This window comes from Lacerta agilis, chromosome 12 (genome assembly GCF_009819535.1).
Source record: "Lacerta agilis isolate rLacAgi1 chromosome 12, rLacAgi1.pri, whole genome shotgun sequence".
NCBI lineage: Eukaryota > Metazoa > Chordata > Lepidosauria > Squamata > Lacertidae > Lacerta > Lacerta agilis.
The window spans coordinates 10006624-10029357 of NC_046323.1; the positions used below are offsets into that span (position 1 = coordinate 10006624).

Here is a 22734-nt window from a genome sequence, read left to right on the forward strand (position 1 = left end):
GCAAGCTTCCCTCCTCAGGTGACAGGTCACTGCATTCTGCTCTACTTCCCAGACAAAAATTATTTGGAATCTGGCATCCCATTTCACAACTGAAATAAAAAGTATTGGATGACAGAAACCGGGGGGGGGGGGGGGAGAGAGAGAGAGAGAGAGAGAGAGAGAGAGAGAATGCAGGAAACACAAATCCAGAAAAATTAAATAATCCACAATATAACCTTTACTGGTTTATTGATATTCAATTGTGAATAAAATAGAAATGTAATTCTTCAATGCCTTGTGACCTAATTTTCCAGTGGTTAGACACCTTCTTTTATTTAGAAAGAGTAAATAATAATACGTCTTCGTTGGGTTTTTACCATTTTATTCCACAAATGAGCTCATGGTCTCTTGGTACACGAAAAGGTCCTCATACATTCGTGATTTTTTTTCACCTATTCAAAATTGTTAATTTATTGGTTGTCTTAAGATACATTCAGATAAAAAGATTTAAGTTATGTTCTTGCAAATTGCAATTAAGTGCACACAGACAAACAGCAAGTAGAGGCAATGACAAAGTGCTAAAATGTCGGTAGAATAAATAGAAATCTAGAAGCACATGCACTCGCTAATGATGCCCTCTCTTGCTGTCCTCCAACATTCTCAATATTCATAGCAGTATTGCAACTAGCTAATTCGTGAACAGATAACCAGGCTCATCTGTCGCCCATAAAAAACGACAACCGCACAGTTCCACTACTGCAAATATTTATCAGTGCTAATGATTTAGTAACAGTCTGGCACAACGGCAATGCACAGTATGTAGTGAGGTACTGGCATCAAATAAATAAAGTGGGTTTGGTTTTAAATCAAGTCAAGAACAAGCCACCCACACAACTAGGCACACCAACTGCTTCAAAACATAAGCTCAAAAATAAACCTGACCTAGGACAGGAAGTTCTGTTGAATAAGCTCCCCCCCCCCCAAAAAAAAACAACCCCAATGGAAGTTGCACAAGAATGCCATCTTCTTGGCGGAAGAACTTAATGCTCCTCGTTTGTTTTCAGTTCTTTCCAGATGTTGTTTCAAGTTTCTACATACTGGGTAATTTTGGACGCAATGCTACAGCGCTAAATTATGATTTAGTGTTACATGAATGAACCTTGGGACGCAGCCTCAAGGTCACAAACATCTGCTTCCACTATTAAACTAACCAGAGCTCCCTGTGAAGTCCAAAGTTAGGGAAACTCTTTCATTAGTTTATCATTATGGTTAGTGAACAAGCCAGGATCATAAACCAGTCTGATCCTGATTTGTGTGAACCAACCATTAAAAAAAAATGTCATACTAAATAATGAACTAGTCTTACAATTAGAAAAGTCTTTGGGGGAAGAAAAGTCCAACTACTGAAGATTTCCAAAAGGTATTAGGGCGGATGATGTAAAACCATTTACCTAGTAGCTCTAACACATGGATCTGATGGAAACAGATATGTATGAAAGACAATTATACTGTCACTTAAAATAGCAATGGTCTAACCCTGTTTATGAAGTGATCCACTGGATCATTTTAAATACCTCAAAATCTAGAGGTAAAGAATTGATGGAAATATTTATCCTTCACTTGTACCACTCTTACTAAGCTATTTTTTTAAAACAAAATTATTTTCTTAAGGACACATCTTTTGGCAATACTGTACTACATTTGTTTAAATTTAGGCTTTTAAACATACCTACAATCAACTCTTTGAGTGACTTTGGCTCCTCATGAAAGCAAGATACAAGATACAAGATTTTGTTTCGTTTCGGAGAGGTGTGTATTTTCAGTGTCTGCAACAAAACACTATTTAAAGCACTTTTCCTTCCACATTCCAGTGCAGCATTGAAAATAATATTAACACAGGACATGAAACAGCAGCAGTAGAGGTGTGTTTTCTTCCTGGCACCTAGCAGACTTAGCAGTCACTCTCAACACATTATTACTTCAAGTTTATTTTGTAAGAAAAAAGATCCTTTGAATATTCCCCCTCTCCTCCATAAAGGCAGAATAAGATGTTCAAGATGCTAATCTACTTGCTTTGATGAACTACAAAAATTTCTTGTGTTTATAGGAGTTACTATGTGTGCTGATATCCCACAGTTTAGAAAGCATGATCTGTAACCCTTGCTAGATGAGGCTATTTCCAATATCAAGCTAGGCTAACTAAGAATTCTTTATTTTTATTTTTATTTTCTATCCAAGGATTGCTCTTTTTTTTTCAGTGCAAAGAAAAACAAAAACACCCTTTCCAAAAGGTTAGCATGTTAAATTGTCAAAACAGTGTCATGATTCACTTATAATACATCTGGTACATATTTACATCCTGTACAAAGTTTACACTCTTCCCCCCCCCACCCCCCATTAGGCACAAAGTTGATTTGTCAAACTCAATGGTAAATGGAAGAAGAAAAATCTGTTGTTGTTTTTTTAAAAAATCTGAAGACATTTACAAGTTCGGCCGCATCGTAAGCCATTCACCGTAAACTGGTTTGCTTAGGAAGCTTTGCTCCCATCAATAGGCCAGGAGTAAAAGACGATGGCGCTTTCATCTGCATGCTGGAACCCACCATCGTTGGAAAGCTTCGGTTTCTCCTAATGCCGCTGTTCAGCTGAAGGCCCCCAATGGCACTTGTTACAGAAGGACCACCCAAGGCCAGGTCTTCGGGTACCAGGCTCCCAGGAGCAAAGGCCTTCATTGGCCTTTGCGCCCCGGGGAGAAGGGGTCCTTGCACATCCGCCAACGCAGGAGCTTGCGGATGCCCCGAGCTCACTGCTTTGGCAATCCCAAACTTTTTCACTTTGTCCACGAGGTTGAGGTTCGAGACGGACACGTCCGTTTGGCTCTCGCTGCTGCGGATGTTCTTCTTGTCCCTCACCTCCTTCAGAATGGAACTGGCCGGCTTGGAAGCCAAGAAGTTGTCGTACGGGGGGCTGGTGCATTTGAACTCAAAAGACGGCGGGGAGGAAGAAGGCGTCTGCATAGGCGAGTTGGGGGGAGTGGAAGGAATGACGGCCATTCTGGGGGCGTAGGTGCTCAGGAGGGAGCTCCGGCCGGCGCGGTCCCAGCTCTGTGGGTTATACACTGCCGCTGATATCCCGCGCTCTTTGAGTAGCCACACCAGCCCCAAGGAAGTGCTCATGGTGGTTGTAGACTCCCGGAGGTTGGTGGAGGATTCGACCAAACTCAGGCGCCGAGGGGTGCATGGCGTGGCCACCGGGGTGCCTTTCAAATTGCCAACGCTGCTACAAGCTGGAGTAGGTGCTGCGTTAAGGCTGGCAGGGGGAAGAGAAACAGAAAAACAAGTCAACGTCTCCATTGGAATACTGACTTTCAAACTGCCACTGCTTGATACACCCACATATAAAAATGTATTTGGTACCGATTCAATTGCCTCAGATGATTAAAGGTCAGCTAGAGAGACAACGTTGTCTGAGGTAGCAGGAAAAATGAGTTCTCAACCATCATTCTCAGGAATGATTTGAGTACAGTTGTACCTTGGAAGTCGAACGGAATTCGTTCCGGAAGTCCGTTCAACTTCTAAAACGTTTGAAAACCAAAGCCATTCAGAAGCCGTGGAAGCTCCATTGGACATTCAGCTTCCAAAAATAGTTTGCAAACCAGAACACTCATGTTCGAGTGTTTGCGGTGTTCGGGAGCCAAAACATTTGAGAAATAAGCTGTTCGAAAACCAAGGGACGACTGTACAGTAGTACCTCAGTTTTCGAACGTCTCCGTTGACAAATGTGTCATTTTTGAATGCCGTAAACCCAGAAGCAAATGCTTCAGTTAACAGTCTAATAATAGGATTGCAGCTGTTCGTAAGTGTACCAACAGAACTTAAGGGAGATACACAGACAGAACATATTCCAAACAGTTATGCTTTATTACTAGCTGTGAAAAAGGAACGCTTGTCCTAAACTCCCTTCTACTGAAAATTTTTAATGTTTGTTTTATTTTTCGTAAACTACTTAGATGCTCCAATTACAAACAAGAGGTACATTAATTTTGTTAAATAATTAAAAAGAGGGTGGAAGGAATATATTCACTATTTTACAGCAGATGTTACAGGTCACATACTCATGAGTCTAAAACAGGGTTTCCCAAACTTGGCTGTCCAGCTGTTTTTTTGACTACAACTCCCATCATCCCTAGTTAGCAGGACCAGTGGTCATGGATGATGGGAATTGTAGTCCAAAAGACCCCAAGTTTGGGAAACCCTGGTCTAAACCCTAGTCTACTGTGCACTTTTCTGGATAATATTAAATTTGGGAAATACAGGAGATTAGAGTTCTTATAAAACCAAATGCACATTCTAGATTATGCAAATTGGCAACATTATGGTTGAGGAAATGGGGAAAACTCCAGACAATTGATCATGTACAAAAGCTACCTTAATCTTGTGGCTTCAAACAGGAAACTTGTTCTCTATGCCCAATGGGGCAGCAACATTGTATCAGTTTTTTTCCATTTAACACACAGCAGAAAGGAAACCCCACAACTAAGCAAGTATGTGTACAGAGACCAATGCTTACATTTTTTGCTCCTACCCACCTAAAAGAGGTCTGGTTATTATTAGTGGCGGTTGCGAGCTCACAGCTTCTCACACACACCATGCAATTGTTTGATCAACTGCCAGTTAGTTGTTTTATTTTATTCTACCTTCTGATCCTACCAGGTAAACTCTGAACAACAGGTCAGAAAATAGCCATCAAATGCCATTCCCATGAAATGATGCAGAGCAGGCAATATGCACACTAAAAATGCATGCGGCTTTACCTAGAATAAAGGTAAAGGTAAAGGGACCCCTGACCGTTAAGTCCAGTCGTGGATGACTCTGGGGTTGCAGTGCTCATCTCGCTTTATTGGCCGAGGGAGCCGGTGTACAGCTTCCGGGTCATGTGGCCAGCATGACACAGCCACTTCTGGCAAACCAGAGCAGCGCATGGAAACGCCGTTTACCTTCCCGCCGGAGTGGTACCTATTTATCTACTTGCACTCTGACGTGCTTTCGAACTGCTAGGTTGGCAGGAGCAGGGACCGAGCAATGGGAGCTCACCCCGTTGCGGGGATTCGAACCGCCGACATTCTGATCGGCAAGCCCTGGGCTCTGTGGTTTAGACCACAGCGCCACCTGCAGCTTTTACCTAGAATATGTTTCGTTAATTTTGTAAGTTACAATAGCTGGTTCTTCCTTTAACAAGGACAGGTTTAATGAGGTTTCTATTATCAAGACATTCTTGTTACAGTGATGGCAAGAGAACCTGTGCAGAAGGAGCATGAAATATGATGTTCACAAATCCCACTACATAAATCTCTGCCATGAATATTTGCTACAAAACAAACCCGACACTGAAATCAATAGCTGTATTCCCACTGACTGAGTTTCAGTTTGGAGCAAATTAAAAATTGGGGAGGAGGGCCTTAAAAAAAAAAAGGCAGTACACTCTGTTGATACAAAGTATATTGGTGAGAATTCATTTTGGGAGCTCTAAGACTAGTGTGAGCAGATTGTCGTGGGGCCGGCTCACACAGCTGCTGTTTCGGCACAGGTTAAAGAGGGTCTTGTAAAAAAAAGTAATAATTCTTCCCTGCTATAATTCTGCCACTGAAAATTGGTGCGGGGGGCTTGTGAAGGAGCTAGAAGAACATTTATTTGAGGCATAATCCCATACACCGGCTGCTATGGGGCCATGACTGAAATTAAGGGGTGGTTCAAGCACACTTTATGAACATTCAGGGACGTGTCCTTATCACTGCATGTGATACACGGCGACATATCCCGAACACTCACGTTGATTGGGCTGCGTGTTGAACAACTCATGAACCCAGTTCAACATATGCACCTATGTATATTCTTCCTCCCCCCTAATAATAATAATAATAATAATGTCACGAGAAGCTGCCTCGGGAGAAGCCAAAGAGAGTACACAGAACTTGAGAGTACACAGAACTTGGTCATATCAACAGCCTGTTCCCTGCTGCATAGCAAATATGCCCTCTTGTGGAGTGCAGCTGAAATTCCAGTTTTGATAACAATCAACCAACTTGGTTGAGAGCGCTAAGGGACAATTATCCACATAGCTTGTTTGACATGGCAGCTAGGGTGGAATGAACTCTTGTCACAACCATATCGTACACATACAGGGGAAAGGTGGAGGAAAATATTACATCCCCCTCCAGGCTGTGGGTTAAATATATTTTTGTTGGGTCAGGTGAACAGGAAACAGGCATTCCTTTGTGCTAGGTCAGGCCCTCCAGATGTTTTGGCCTACAACTCCCATGATCCCTAGCTAACAGGATCAGTGGTCAGGGATGATGGGAATTGTAGTCCAAAACATCTGGAGGGCCAAAGGTTGCCTATGTCTGTGCTAGCTGCTCTCAACAGGTGAATGTCACTACAAGTCACCGCAAACTGCTGCAGCCCTGGGAAATGTGGTCAGGTTTTGTCACATGTGAAAGCATTACACATGAAAAAATGCAAACGTATGCGTGCAACAGTGAGTATATGTGTGCACACAAATGTTTTTTATAGACATTGCCTATTATCTTGCCCTAGGTTTAGCGACTTAAAGTTGGCCGTCTGCTGTTCTTGCAGCTCTTGAATCAGTCATTCGCGCAGAAGGGAAGTTTAACAAAATCTGCTTGCAAGCTCTAGTCTAGGGCTAACAGAGAAGCTTGTCCATTCTCACTCATTCCAGGTTTAAAATACTCCTTGATAGTAGTCCTAAGCTAGGGCTGGCAGGTAGACTGGAGCAGTTCTGCAGCATAAAGGAGGAAGCAACCGAACCTAAGTGAGTAACTAAGGAGCCTGGGGATAACCATCCCATTCTATTTTCAAATAAGGAATTTGCAAAAACTCTTGGGCATGTAATGCTGTACAAGATTCACAAAAGAGAGTTAACTGTGTTCTAGTATTCCAGGAAATCCTGGTTTACTTTGTTTCATTGGACTAATTTACAAGGGAGTATCACATCAAATCTGGGATAAAAAGGTCCCTTTTCTGTTTACCATCTGTAAATGGCTGCAATCTTTACCCTTGACTTTTCTACCCCAAAATGGATTTACAGATTAGTCTTCCTAATCAAGCAATATACGTGCTAACTAGGTGCTGGGAATGGCTTGTAAAATAAACTTGGGAATGAAGTTCATTTTGATAACTCCATAAGAGCTGATGGGCATCTGCACTGAATCTTACCCTCTCTAACCTTTGCCAGGAGTAGCCGGCTCTCAAAATCTTTAAGAATGCCTACTTAAGAGTAGGTTACTATACTCAAATATTGCCAGTGCAAGGGGCATTTATGTCAGATTCACTAGCGCTCAAGTCCTGCAGCAGGAGCTATCAAACATATAATAATAATAATAATAATAATAATAATAATAATAATAATAATAATAATAATTTGTATTTATACCCCGCCCAGCTCAGGGCGGCTAACATCAGGTATAAAAACAATTGATTAAAATACAACTTAAAAACAGGTTATCAGATTTAGAAAGGCTTAATTTTAAGGCAAGCGCATAAACATTCCCTCCCAGTAAATATTTATATAGTCTTAACATATTTTTTATTTCCTATACTTCCTTCAATTACCACCCCCCCCCCCCCGAGATAAATCGCTAACTACTTTCAACTGCAAACTCCTTGGGACCTGGAATGTCTACCTGCATTCTTCTCCACAGCATCAAATAAGCTGTTGCTGCACGAACAACAAAAGCTATAATTCAGAGACCATATAACACCGGTCCTGAAAGACCTACATTGGCTCCCAGTACGTTTCCAAGCACCATTCAAAGTGTTGGTGCTGACCTTTAAAGCCCTAAATGGCCTCGGCCCAGTATACCTGAAGGAGCATCTCCACCCCCATCGTTCAGCCCAGACACTGAGGTCCAGCTCAGAGGGCCTTCTGGCGGTTTCCTCGGTGAGAAGTGAAGCAACAGGGAACCAGGAAGAGGGCCTTCTCGATGGTGGCACCCGCCCTGTGGAACACAGATCTGTTCCACAGGGCGGAACACATGTATCAGATGTCAAGGAAATAAACAACTATCTGACTTTTAGGAGACATCCGAAGGCAGCCATGTTTAGGGAAGTTTGTAATGTTTAATATTTTATTGCTTTATTATTATTATTATTATTATTATTATTATTATTATTATTATTATTATTATTATTATTATTATTATTATGTTGGGAGCTGCCCAGAGTGCCTAGGGAAACCCAGCCAGATGGACGGGGTATAAATTAATTAATTAATTAATTAATTAATTAATTATTATTCAGATTATTGCAACAAGCGTCCCTATGCTGAAGTTGGCCAACAAGGCAATGACAAGGGAGAATGCCAGATGTTTCCTAAACTGGTCATCGTCCCTAAGCTAACAAAAGCAGGGCCTTGTTAGAGGGAGGAAGGCAGGGTATTCAAAATGTGTCCTGAAAACAAAGACCAAAAAGAGAGAGTAACTGTGCTTTCAAATCAGTGTTAAAACCAGCACTTCACTATATGGAACTTGCAGAGTTTTGGTTAGAATGCCACCTTGTGTTAGGATGCTAGGTTAGAATGGAAAGAGGGAGGTGGGACTGATCAAGAAGTCTTTGAGTTAGCTGGTGCCATAAAACACTAACATTCCTTCTACAGGACTCTGCCAGCACGGAGGCTGCTGGCAGCGCTGCTCACCCCCTGTCACGCTGGTCATACTGTGTGCCCTAAATCTCCTCTCAGCACAAGGTGACATAAAGCAGTCTCATCGTCTTCCTCACATGACCTGTGAAGAAGCATCATTCAGAGTTTAAGGAGCTCCTCTACTCCAACCCCTCGCATTGGCAGCACTCTGGTTCTGAATCCACAGTGAATGTCGAAGTACCGTATTGGCCTGAATATAAGCCTCACTCCCTCCCCCCCCAATTCCGACCGCGAAAAGTGCGGCTTAAATTCGCAACCTTACAAAAATTGGCTTTTACGATATCGCTGCTGAAACAGACATACAGTAAAACGGAATGGGTGTGAGTGCCTGTGGAATCCCCCGCCCCAATTTTTTTTTAAAGGTGCTGCTTATATTCGGGTGCGGCTTATATCCAGGCCAATACAGTAAATAAAAGAGACAACCCCCACCCCACCCCGGCCATCAGAGAGAGCAAAGTATAGATTTCAGGGTAAGCTAAGGGAAGTAGCAAGTGCACTTTGCAATGAAATTAATGTCACACTAAAAATCCACATCTTAAGCAATAGAGATTTCCGTCAGAAGTTCAATAGGGAAGATGGAGAAGGAATTGCAGCTAGATCTGTAGCTTTTCGCAGCGCCTCACAGCATGAAATCAATGGCAAATTTTACGCGGGCTGGAGAAAGAAAAGGGTGAGGGAGAGCAGGAATTCCAGACAGTCCATGTGAAGGAATTTACATCATATCCTCTGGCTTGTTAGGGCAGGTGCCCCTCGTAAAGTGGGCCAGTGTTACTATTTCTTCAATCTCTTTGTAAAGGCATTCAAAAGACTGGCCTTATTTTTACATGAAGGAAGGCTCAACATTTTGTAACGCGGAGCCAGCCGGTGTTGCTTTCTTTCGGGAGGCTCCATTCCATGTCTCCATGGGACTTTGGAGTAGAAAAATCTATCAATTTATTAACTAATTTTACCTTGTGCGTCACGGTGCCATTTAAACTGCTACAAAACAACTGTGTGGACAACTATGTTGTTATTACAGGAGTTTTTGAGAACTACAACTCATTTCAAACCCCTGGACATATCTATTTTTAGGACCTTGAGGGACTTTTAGTGTACAATTACATTTAACAGAGAACTGTAGTACTTAAAAAAAAAAAAAAAAAAAACTTCACACCTGGCTAATTCTTACTGTTAGGAATCCCTCTCCTCAGATTCATAGATGATGCCAATTTTGCCACACTAATCTACAGTGGTACCTCGGTTCCCGAACGCCTCCATTGTCATACGTTTCGGTTCTCGAACGCCAAAAACCCGGAAGTAAATGCTTCCGTTTTTGAACGTTTTTCGGAACCCGAAAGTGTGATGCAGCTTCCGCTGAGTGCAAGAAGCTCTTGCAACCAATCAGAAGCTTTGCTTTGGTTTTCTAGCGTTTCGGAAGCCGAACAGGCTTCAGGAACGGATTACGTTCGAGAACTGAGCTACCACTGTAGTTTCAATTATTTGAAGACTTGACTACTGTTATCTCTGCTTGACTGTAAAGCCAATTTATTAATGACAAAGTGACATTAATCTCATTGTGTCCTCCTTCCATGGAAATTGACATTATTACTCTCCACAGGAGCTGCAATCAACTTTGGAGACATGTTACTTGGATGATTCTGGATAAATAAGCACTGCGTATATTTAAGGCAAGCTGGTGATGTGATCTGATGGGAAGTTTAGAAGGTGCAGAACCTTGAAATATATGCATCGCTCCAAATCCCCTTGCCTTCTAGGCTAAGGCACACCCCCTGCCCCAGGGAGCACGACAGCTCTCTGGAACCCCTTACCTTGGAGTGACTCGTGTGAGCTCATCGGAAGGGTGCAGAATGCGGCAGGTGGTGAAGGTGAAGGTGGAGTTGGTTTGTGACATGCACTTCCCAGGATGATGTACTACATTAAAAAGAATAGAACATTCTTTGCATTTATATATAAAAGGGGGGGAGAGAAAAGCTCTGTGCACTCGAACAGATGGACAAGCGATGCGATACTTCTCGAGGGATCGATGCAGGGAAGGTGAAATGCACCAGGCGTCCGATTTGATTTACTTTCTTTAGCACATCCATCTCCAGGAGGAGAGTTCGCCAACAGAGCTGACACCTTTTTGGTTCTTGTATTTGTTAGGGCTCAAAAACAGGCTCTGATGCCTTCAGGATTAGGAAGCCCGGTCCTCCTAGCAAGTTTAAGTGACATAATGTGCTCACAGACCAGCTGAGTGGCATGGTGGCTCCTCCCTCGTGGTGGCTTATCATTAACCCAGCCAGGTGAGCGGGGTATAAATAACATTATTATTATTATTATTATTATTATTATTATTATTATTATTATTATTCCACTCTGGGAGGGAAATAGAACAGCAAGATCATTTGAGAGGGGCTAGCGATGTGGTTACTTAATATACCGCCATTTCTCCCAGTAATCACATTGTCAGCGTTTCCCTACTGATTTAGTTGTTCTAACATTGCCCCAAAGTTGCAGGCAGAGCAGCCACAGCAGGAGTGGTAACCATGCGGCGACCGTATCTTTAAGAATTGGTCTCAATATCCCTTTCCACATTGGCCTTTTCTGAAGAGGCAACGGAGGTAGGAGATTTAAACAAGTCCAGTCGGTAGACAAGACCTTGGCGGTGTGTGAAAGAAATCAGCAAAGCCCGGAATGCTTACGCATTTCAGCTTCCCCCATATTGATCCGGGCAAAAGTATCCTGTCATCTTTCGTTTCAGTAATGGATCCCAGTAGAGAGGCAGCAGTAAATATTATGTACATCAAAATATGTACATAACAGAACACACGTGTGTTTCCTTTTAGTGCCCGGAGACCGGTGTAACCATTTTGGATCCACTACTGTCCATCTGCGACATTTCCTTGCCTTTCCCCCTCCTCCCCCACCAAAGACAGAACCATCTGCAGCTGCACCAGATAGCAATTATGTCATATTCATTCATAAAAATATTGTCATATGTTAAGCAGAAAGGGAAATATATTTGCTGTAATTTTAAAGTGCTGTAGCAAGACAGAGTTGCCAGCACCCTAGATCAGAACAATATTTTTATAGTTTATTTAACGAGTCCTTAATTTGTGTTTAGAAATTGCTGTAGAGTGCTTCTGCAGAACGCAAACTGGAACTAGCCATGAAGTATGTCACACTGCTTAAGATTCTCTTAACCCTGTCCACATTTTAACACAATGCGTATTCTTACATACATTATAAAAACTTGTGGTTGTATTTTGTCAAACCTAGTAAGATGTGTGAGAGAGCGAGGCAAGCACTGTGTTGTTCTCTACTATACAATCTAAACAGATATTCTGCTGGATCCAGAGTTCCAGGAGTAAAGTTCCATGCACGGAATGGGATATCCTGAGGACAACAGATCCTGCAAAAACCCTTATTCAGAAGATCGGTAGACCTTCAGTATGGGAAATGGTGTAGGGGGCTAGAGGGAGCTGGAAAAAAATCCCCCACCCCAATTTGTGGAAGCCTCTGGCGGGTCCAATTTTCTCTGTGAATGGAAGGAGCACTTTTTGGGATTCATGCTCTGCAACAGCCTCACACATAACAAATGCAATGTAGCCTTTTCTCAACTTGGGTCTCAAGGTATGGCGGGACAAATCTCTCACCATCCCCACCAATGGTCAGTGGAGATGGGAGCTGCAATTCCAACAAAATACAAAGAACCACAGGTTGAAGAATGCTAATGTAAAGAAAGCTGCAAGTCTTAAGGGCCCGCCATGTGGAGTAGCAGTTCATATCATCTTCCAGGGGACTATTTCCTACATCGTATGCCTTAGAATAAAGGCTGGGATGCCAGGTGTCAACTCACCTGGACAAATACACCCTGGCCTCAGTAATTCATGCTCCCTGGTAACTTGTAGATTAGACTACAGCAGTGCATTTTTTGCGGGGCTGCCTTTGAAGATGGTTAAAGGTAAAGGTAAAGGGACCCCTGACCATTAGGTACAGTCGTGGACGACTCTGGGGTTGCGGCGCTCATCTCACTTTACTGGCCAAGGGAGCCGGCGTTTGTCCACAGACAGCTTCCGGGTCATGTGGCCAGCATGACTAAGCCGCTTCTGGCGAACCAGAGCAGCGCACGGAAACGCAGTTTACCTTCCCGCCGGATCTGTACCTATTTAACTAATTACACTTTGACGTGCTTTCAAACTGCTAGGTTGGCAGGAGCAGGGACCAAGCAACGGAAGCTCACCCCGTCGCGGGGATTCAAACCGCCGACCTTCTGATCGGCAAGCCCTAGGCTCTGTGGTTTAACCCACAGCGCCACCCGCGTCCCTAGAAGATGGTTAGGAAACTGCAAATAAACCTAAAATACAGGTGCAAGGCTGTTAGGCGGACTGAGCATTACAGTTAAGTCACCCCCTGTGCTTTGCCTATTGCTTTGACTCCAGGCTCAATCCAAAGTGCTCTTTTTTGGCCTTTAAACAAACCAGCGCATGACTTGGGATCAGGATGCTCGAGGAGCTGCTTGTCTCCACATGTGCCTGCCTATAAACCAAGATCCTCAACAGAGGGTCTTTTTGGGGGTTCCCTGTCATCTGAGTGGTGGCAAAGTGGCTACTGGGCAGGACCTTCTTGGTGATGGCATCTTAACTATGGAATGAATGCTCTCTCTCCCCAGGGAGGGTCATCCAACTCATCCAACACCTACTTTGATGTAATTTCAAAATCAGGCAAAAACAAACAAACCAAATTCTCTACTTTTTCCAGGACTTTAAATGTGGCCTGTAATTTTAATTACTGGGTGAGCGTCTAAAGTCCTGAAAACAAAACAAAAAATGAACACACACCATGCTGTATGGGGCTATCGGCATGCCTGTGTGTGTCTTTATAGTATGCAGGACAAATGCCAAAAAAGGGAAGATAATTTGAGAGTAGGGAAGCAAATATATATTCAACACAGCCACGTGAATAGAGACGGCAAACAAGGAAGGAGGATTAAGGCAATTTAGAATTTATATGTATGAGAGGAACGGGGGAAAGCAGAGTACTGTGGCAGAGAAGCTGTAAGGGTGCCGCCACATTTTAACAGATACCACTTCCACACCCCTTGTGTCTTGGGCTGCTGGAGCTGTGCTAATTCTCCCCATTCTGCCACGTGACATACTTTATGGTTAAGTCCCTTTGTTGCAAAGCGATTCAGAAATTCGAAGGACGTGCATCCAAAATGTTCCTTGAAGTACAACCCATTTCGTTACGACAGCAAAGACCTCATGATTGCATAGGTTCTTATTCAGTAAACAAGCCTTAGTGTTAGTGGTGTTAAAACATGCACAAATAAAACATGCCAGTGACGTTTCCTGCGACTGTTGATCTTCCTCCTCCTCCTCCTCCTCTCAACATTTAACACATCCCCAAACACATAGTTTAGGGTGAAAGGACATATACAACAGTTTGACACATGGTTTTGAACAGATACATCACATCCACATGCCACTCCAAACTTTTAGAGAGGCTGAGAAAACGCACAAGGTCCTTTTCTCTTGTCACTACCGTTTAGTGTATGACTTGAGGCATGCACAAACAACACAGCTAAGAAGACTCATGTGTAGCTATGCAGGCCTTGGAGAAGGAGAGGGGAAACTTTGGCCTTCCAGGTGTTGTTTGGCTACAACTCCCACCAGCCTTCACTGTTAGCCACGGCGGCTGGGGTTGATGGGAAATGTAGTTCAGAAACAACTGGATGGCCAGAGGCTCCCCATCCCTGCCTGAGAGAGGAATTGCCTGGATGAAAGTGAGACAGCCTGACAAGTGAAGGGGTCTACGTGGGTGAAAAGTGACTCAAGATTTGCCCCATCACACACAGTGTTATGAATTCTATTAATGGTTAACACATAGATCTCAGGACAATGTTGTTGTTTTTTTTAAAGAAATCTCTACATCACCTCTGGAGCTGATGCTGATGCTTCAGGGATTAGGGTAAGCAAGGTAAATTAGTTAACATATACGGGAGGGAAGGAGGGACTGGGCCTAGCAATCATGATTCTCTGTGTATCATGGAGAATAAGCAGAAGGTTAAAATATGCTGGAGAAAATCTTAAATAACCAAAATAGAGGGGAAAAGTTATTTGGAGAAAAGTATCTGAACAATTGAGATGTAAATTAAAGTAAGACAGGAAGCGTAGCACTAGATGACAAATTAAAATAGACCAAAGCAAGGCAAGTTTTAGATTAGGTGATTGTTTCAGCTGTGAAATGCAGAGGCTGTTCTCCCCGCAAGATCCACTTTATAAAAGACACCAATTTTGTTTTCCCGTAGAATTATATTAGAAGAAATCCAACTGCCCTGATAAAAATTAAAACTCATTGTTATGAATGAATAAGAAAGATAGGAAAAGGCTGCTAAAAGTAGCAATTGAGCCCAGTAAGAGGAGCGTAACATTGAGAACCAAAGGGAAATCAATTTCTAGAGCTCAAGGATGGATCCTGCAAATATACCACTAGGGAAACCTTGACAAACAGCATCCTCCAGCAGTCAACAGCGGAGCTTTTCACATGTCCGTAGCATTCTCTGTCCTTTGAACACAATAGGAAATAGTGAGCTTCCTGTAAATTAACAGTATTTCAAAAAGAAAAAAAAAGGCAACCCAAAGGTTTCATCCTATGCAGTCCACAAAAAAACACATCTTATTATAAGGTCAGAAACGCAGCTGCTATAAAACAGGCAAGAGCCCAATGAGAATCAGGTCTCGCTATTGTGATTTGAAAGACAAAGCACAATAAAGAGCTAAGCATTTGTCCAAGGAACAATCACAATGCTGTTGCATAGAAGAGAACCAAGCACCTACTTTTGTAGTATTAAGATTCTGGACAGATACGCTAGCCAGGGAAAAGCACCTCTAGCTCTTTGTGAGTCTCTGCTCTGGCCAGGATACTCAGAAGCACCCACACCACCGAGAACTCAAAAGGTCATCTTAAGTGCCACTCCAAAACCTGAAGCAGGTGCAAACTTCAGTCTACTCTGAAAGTTCACAATGTCATGAGACACCCCCTCTCAAGTCATCGGGCACAGGCAGAGGATTTGGAGGAAGATCTCATGTGCTGGGATTTGCAGCAAGCAGAATTAGTGCAAAAAGACACCTGTTCCACCTGCTCAGTGCAACTGAGTTAGCATAAACAAGGGCCAATGAGAAGGATTGGGGACTTTCAGATTCTATGATGTGTGCGAGGAAACTAAAAAGCAGCAGTCGCACATATTTTTCAACTGACACAAACACTTTCTGATATACTTTTCATATTTGTGCGAATAATGTTCATTCTGTGAAAGCAGTGCTCTTGATTCTGAAAAGAGCTGTGCACTGAACTGCACACCCACCCACCCACCCAATAATTTTATGGCTTAAGGCCACCACATGATTCTTATTTCTGCTAATCATATAAGCTCCAGACTTGAAGGGTTTCCCTGAGTAACAAGATACATCAATATTTCCCTATTTAAAATGTATTTTGGTTTGTGAAAGATCTGCTTGTGGCCTTAGACTACTGTTTTACCCCAGAACAGTTAAAAATATCAATCTTCTCATACAGGACCAAAAGTTCATGTTATAAGCATGGAGGCATGGCAGCACAGAAGTGAAAATTCAGTTGCCCAACACCAGTTCTCCTGCAAAGTACCTTAAGGGGGCACCTTCTCCTGTTTGGGTCTGACAGGAAAGTGGTGAGAAACCCAGTCAAGGCACTACAGAATTATTTCCCCTTCCAAACCCAAACTCCATAAATATTGACCCCGTCAAATACCATCTTCTTTGAACTGAGGGTGCTGCCAGGACAGCTATGCTGGGAAAAGTTTTTTTTTAAAAAAAACCTTCCAACCCAGCCTGAGGCCCCCACCAGCATGTGCTATTAAACACAAGCATGCAAAAGCATTATCTGTATATGTAGTTAGAATCAGAACTGTAGAGTTGGAAGGGACGACGAGGAGCATCTAGTCCAACTCCCTACAATGTAGGAATCTTCCACCCAATGTGGGGCTCGAACTCACAACCCTGAGATTTAAGAGTCTCATGCTCTACTGAGCTATCCCTTAGTTGAGTCCTAAGGAATAACTGATCTGAAGGGACACAATCCTATATAAATAATGAGACAATGCTTGTGTTCAATCACTAGGTCCTGTTTGCTGCCTCTTGCAATGAACAGCACTTTGAGAGCAACCTGGAGAAATAATATAGGCACTGAAACCCAACTCCTGCTTAACAACAACAAAAAAGGATGGTTTTTTTAAACACTGCAGCTTCCATATGCACACATGTATGCAGACACACAACAGCAACATCTCTTCTCTCGGGACCTAAATGAATCACGTTCTTTTTAGCAGCCTTCTCTTATCAAAAAGAAAACCAAAAAATGAACCATGCACTTTTTTTTTTTAAGTACAGCAAAATCAATGATTTGTTAGAAGCGATCGTTTTGAAAACGGCCTCGTGTTAATTCCTGAGCGCACGATTGTGCAGAAGCTACACATGAAGCAACACTGTGGGTGCTGCTCTGGTGAGACGTGAGAATGGCCCAATAATCAACATCCTGCAAAGACGGCAGTTGTGCTGGACTTAATGAGGTTCCCTCACCAGACCCCTCATCATCGTCAGTCGCGGGTTCCTGCATCTCCTCTGGGGAAGCCTGAGAGCGACTTGGGGGATTCTCGCTGTCTGAAACAGTCACTTGTGCTTGGGACCTCTCACCTGAGGTCTCTGTGTGATGCATCGACGGCGAGGTAGTTAGGCCCTTGTATGTAATGTCACCTGACTCGTCTTCTTCAAAATCGTTAAGGCAGTATACTTCGTCCTGGTCAAGGTCAAGAGTCCGGAAGCCCTTAGTGACAACCCCGGGCCGTGGGTCGAGGATCCCCCCAAGGTGAGGCTGCGCAAGCTGTTGCCAGTGGTGCAAAGTGGCAGAACCTTGTGGGGAAACAAAATAAGAGCAGAAAGTCAGAACCTTTGGGGATTTCCCGTTGTGAACTAGGCTGCCTAAGGATATCGCCACATTAAATCTTCATTTGCTTCAAACTCCCCAAACTCAAACTTGTTCTGTAAGGTAACTAACAATGGGAAAGTGCATATTAAGGTATTAGCTTATGTACTTACTAAAATAAAATAAAATAAAAATACTAGTGGGTGAAGAAATGGTTTTTGCAAAAATCCTTGCCAAAGGGAGAGAGTGTTGTCATTCATGTATTTTCAACAAGATTAACGCCAACTCTGTGCGTGCACCTATTTATGAAGGCCTATAGCCTAAAAGTGGGGGGGGGGGGAGAACTCCAGGTGCAAGGAATAAGATGCATTCCTGATCTGTCAAAAGTTTTAGGGAGCAAATGTTGTACAGGGGCATGTTTCTAACAGTAACCTTCAGATTCAAGCAACACTATAGGACAGGAGTCACTATGAGACTGTTTCACAGCGTCTTGTGCTAGAAATGTGCCCCTGAGCAATTATTTTTTCCTGAAATGCATTGGGCCTGAAATAAATAAACACCTAGAATTTGTTCTTCTTTTTTGCTTTCTGGTTTGTTTGTTTTTTGCCACTTATTTTTGTGGTTGGTTTTCTGCCTTTAACCTAAAAGCAACAATAAATAAATAAATAAATAAATAGTAATATAACCTAGCGAAATAAAAATGGAACCGATATGAACATTTGTGGGGGAATGGCACACTAAAACCCACACTGCGAAATAGTCAGGAAGTATGAACATCAAGTATTTCTGGACTAGTTTGTGAAGACTGAAGGGTTGAAAGAAGCCGAGCAGTGTGCTATGAGAGGGGTCTAGGATTTAGCACTAGATGCTAAAAGGAGAACTGCTACACATCAACTCTACAAATATCTATCTCCACACCATAATATCATTTTCTACTTGCAAGACTGCCAAACAAACATTTTTTATTTTTTTTTGCACAGAAAATATCTTCCACTATACCTGTAGATTTGTCCTTGGATTGGAAATATTTTGAGTGAGGGGGGAAATGTGCAATATAGAGAATATCAGTATAAGTACTTTATTTTCTACTAAGATTATAATTTCTGGTGTGGGGCCAAAATTCTGGTTAAGGAAAATGGGAAGATGACTGCTATGTAGCTTCACATTAGGAAAAGGCTGAAACCCCTGTATTATATGAAACCCTGTAGATTCTACTAAAATTGTCCTCAGAAAAAGATAATAAATTTGGTGATATTACTAGAAAAAATGAAAGGGTGGCCACATGAGCCAAATGCAGCTGTTTAGAGTGAGCATAATGTGGAATACTTTAGACCGGAGTGCAGTCTCCAGATGCTGTTGGACTACAACTCGCATCATTGCTAACCACTGGTCATGCTGGCTGGGACTGATGGGAGCTGAAGTCCATTAATACTGGAGAGCCAGAGATTCCAAAGCCCTTCTTTAGATACATTCACAGTGCAATCTTATGCATGTTTACTTGGAAGCAAAGCCAGCCAAGGTCAATGTGGCTTACTCCCAAGTAATCATGGTTGGGTTGCAGTCTCAGTTATTTCGATTTTTAAGAAGGAAGTGAAAAGATTGTTACTTTTTTGCATTTGTCCAGAATAAGGATGCCTATATAGGTATAAATAAATAAACTCAGGTGATTCTGTGTGCCCAAGGGGAAATCTGGGCTTTGTGTTTCAAATGTCTTTTGAAAGTGTGGGTAATAGTATGCATATCTGCCATTATCTGAAGAAGTGTGCATGCACACGAAAGCTCATACCAAGAACAAACTTAGATGGTCTCTAAGGTGCTACTGGAAGGATTTTTTTTTATTTTTTATTTTGTTTTGCCATTCAAAAGACGGGGAACCTTAAGAATTTTACTGGGCTTCCTCAAGCCATTGGGCATGTAATACAAGACATCTACCAGCTCTTCAATAGACAGATTTTGCTGCAGAATGCAAAGAGTTAAAAATTACCTTAGTATCAAAAACAAAACCCCAATGAGACAAGGCATACAATTTCAGTGTGCTCCTGCAACTTTAAAACCTCCTAATTTCTACTGGCAATCAGTTTGAGCTCTTAATCTATATACTTCTTATATGGTACAACAGCTCTTTGTTATTATTAAAGGTAAAGTTAAAGGGACCCCTGACTGTTAAGTCCAGTCGCGAACGACTCTGGGGTTGCGGTGCTCATCTCGCTTTACTGGCCAAGGGAGCAGGCATTTGTCCGCAGACAGCTTCCGGATCATGTGGCCAGCATGACTAAGCCGTTTCTGGCAAACCAGAGCAGCACACAGAAACGCCATTTACCTTCCCGCTGGAGCGGTACCTATTTATCTACTAGCACTTTGACGTGCTTTCGAACTGCTAGGTTGGCAGGAGCAGGGACCGAGCAACGGGAGCTCTCCCCGTTGCGGGGATTCGAACCGCTGACCTTCCGATCGTCAAGCCCTAGGCTCAGTGGTTTAGACCACAGCGCCACCTGCATCCCTTATTATTATTTCTCCCTAAAAAGGAACAAATCTCTTTCCTTTGAAATGAAAAACTGTAACAGCCGCCCAGAGTGGCTGGGGAGACCCGGCCAGATGGGCGGGGTATAAATAAATTATTATTATTATTATTATTATTATTATTATTATTATTATTATTATTAAATACAGAATTAGGGTTGCAATCCTACACACACTCACCTGGGAGCATGTCCAATGAACTCAATGGGGCTTGCTCTGCAGTAGATGTGCATAGGATTGTAATGCTAGGTTTTTATTTATCAACATCAGTTAGAGGGTTTGGCAATCATAGCAGACAATCACAGCAGATCAATCCACTGGATAGGGACAGCAAAGCGCAGGACTGCATGTGAGGCTGCCTGTGCTATGAATGAAGTCCCCTGATCCTTATGCTCATAGCCTGGGCAATTTGCTGCTACTGCGATACACTACAAGAAAGTCAAATAAGGTGCTTTGGCAGGGAGCGGCACGCAGGAGGAAGGGAAGGCAGAATAGAATTCCTAACCATCCTTGTGCTTCATTATTAAGATCTTCAAAGCAGGGCCCATCTTTCCAAGCACAACATATCACAGAAGATTCAGAAAGGGAAATGCAGTTTAGAACAGACTATGGTAGAAGAGTCGGACACGACTAAACAACAACAAATGGTAGACAAAATCCATCTGGATTCCTCATGTGTTTATTTGGGTAGGTATCTCCTCGGGCTGGGGGGGGGGGGACATTAACAAAAATTAACAAATCAACTAAGAGGGCAATGGAAAACCACAATGGATATTTTATTATGTCTTCCATTCAAAGTCGCATGGGTAGCAGCAACCTGACAGCAGAACTCTGGCTTTCAGGTGACCATCTCAACTTAGCAAAAGGACCCAAGCGCATGATGACCCATGTTCAAACACATGCGTGAGTGACAGATACTATCTATAATATGCTTCTGATGCTTTAATGGCGACCCTAGTTTCTTCAGCGTTGCTCGTAAAGGACCAGGAGAGTCATCGCAAAGATCACTAATGGCTATGGAACTTTAGCTGTCATATTTGACACCAGAGTTATGGCATCAGCTGGCTAAAGTAACATTGTTTCCTTACTTTTGCAAGCATTATTGTACAAACTTTTTAGGTGGTATAATATGGGTTTTGGGGAGCTGGAGGGGCCCCATAAAGAGTTTCCCAAGCATGTTATTCTCATTCAAGTGTCAGTCCAGTTTTTTGTTTTGAGACAGTGAGACAATGGTAGAGGGGAAAAAAATCAGAGTTGCACACAGAACATTCACTTGAACAGGAATTGCACAAAGAGAAACTTGGTGTTTTTCCATGTATGGTGCTGTGGCAACTGAGAGCCTAATATGTATTCAATGTCTATAAATATACAACCCAGTTTCAAAATTTATAAATAAATATTTGGATAAGTATACAACAATCACTGGACTGATAGGTACCTTTCTGTTGACTTCACTATATAGTGCCTACAGCTAACTAGCATTATAAAAAGCAATTGTGCATGGCTTTTGGAGATGATGGTGGGAGGGAGGAAGCATGTTTAAACGACAATGTTAAAATAATGAAACCTTCTCCCATAGAATCATAGTTGGAAGAGATGCTAAGGATCATCTTGCCCAATCCTCTGCAATGCAGGAATATGCAGTGGTCTCTTACGGGGATTTTTTTTACCTATAATAGAAATGGAACTAAATAATCCACTACCACTAATAAAAACTAAAAGAAAAAGAAAAAGAAAACACCCCTCACTGAATTTGCTTTTGTTTGCTGCTGTAAGTATTTCTTTAAGAAACAGAGTGAAAAGTAATAAAATGAAACTGTGCAAAGTGCAATGAATTGCAGTTGGGTGAGAAAAGGTACGTTTTTGTTCCAAAATACTTTCCCTTCTTCACTTGCACATTTCAATATCATTTCCTCCCAAAATGAATGTTCTTTTAAAAAATTGTAAGGGCTCGATTCACTCCTCAACAATGAATGCATGGTAAATATTTTTAAATGCGAAAGATGTAATATGAATGATCTATACAAGAAGAAGAAGAAGAAAAGGTTCGATACACAAAGGGGGGAAATTAAAGTGAAAAATCAAGAGAGACAGAGAAAATGGAGACTGAAAGTTTATTGAAGAAGAAAGCAGAGAGATAAGTGGATGACAGAAACCTATTACAATGATAAGAACCAGTAAATGGAGGTTGGTTGTCTGGAAAGATTTAAGAATTTTATGTGGGCATCTTAAGAAAGCTACAGAGGATATTTTTTCTTGACTTATTTGATCAGGAAGCACATGCTACTTTTATGCACACACACAAAAATAATTTTCTCACATAAAAACAAAACATAGTACCATGTTCTATGTTGTCAGACTGGTCAAAGTAAGATTGATATTGCTATCGGCCTGAAATAGCTTATGCATTAAAAATGAAAACAAGTAATGGGCAGCTTTACTTAAGTTAGAAACCCCATGATTGTAATTCAAATACACAACTAAGCATTTCTGTGCGACCTTCATTTAAGTGGGACTTAAAATTTATACTGGACTGCAATATAAATGTCTCTCAGTGCCTTGAAATGAAAGAATACTGACAGA

At 42.2% G+C, this 22734-nt stretch overlaps 1 protein-coding gene across 12 annotated transcripts in view; it reads right to left on the reverse strand.

The window, feature by feature from the left end:
* Positions 1–344: 344 nt before the first annotated feature.
* TRAK1 (trafficking kinesin protein 1) overlaps positions 345–22734 on the reverse strand; it is a 94772-nt gene continuing 72382 nt past the window's right edge. For 5 of the 12 annotated variants that reach the window (XM_033165810.1, XM_033165807.1, XM_033165806.1 and 2 more), the window contains 3 exons: positions 17289–17618; positions 10503–10605; positions 345–3288 (listed from right to left, as the gene is read on the reverse strand). In XM_033165810.1, coding sequence (XP_033021701.1) covers positions 2490–3288; positions 10503–10605; positions 17289–17618 — 1232 coding nt within the window. In that variant the 3' untranslated portion in view covers positions 345–2489. Of the gene's footprint in view, positions 3289–8688; positions 8777–10502; positions 10606–15162; positions 15241–17288; positions 17619–22734 lie in introns of those variants that run through there. The other 7 variants (XM_033165813.1, XM_033165809.1, XM_033165808.1 and 4 more) reach the window with 5 other exon arrangements.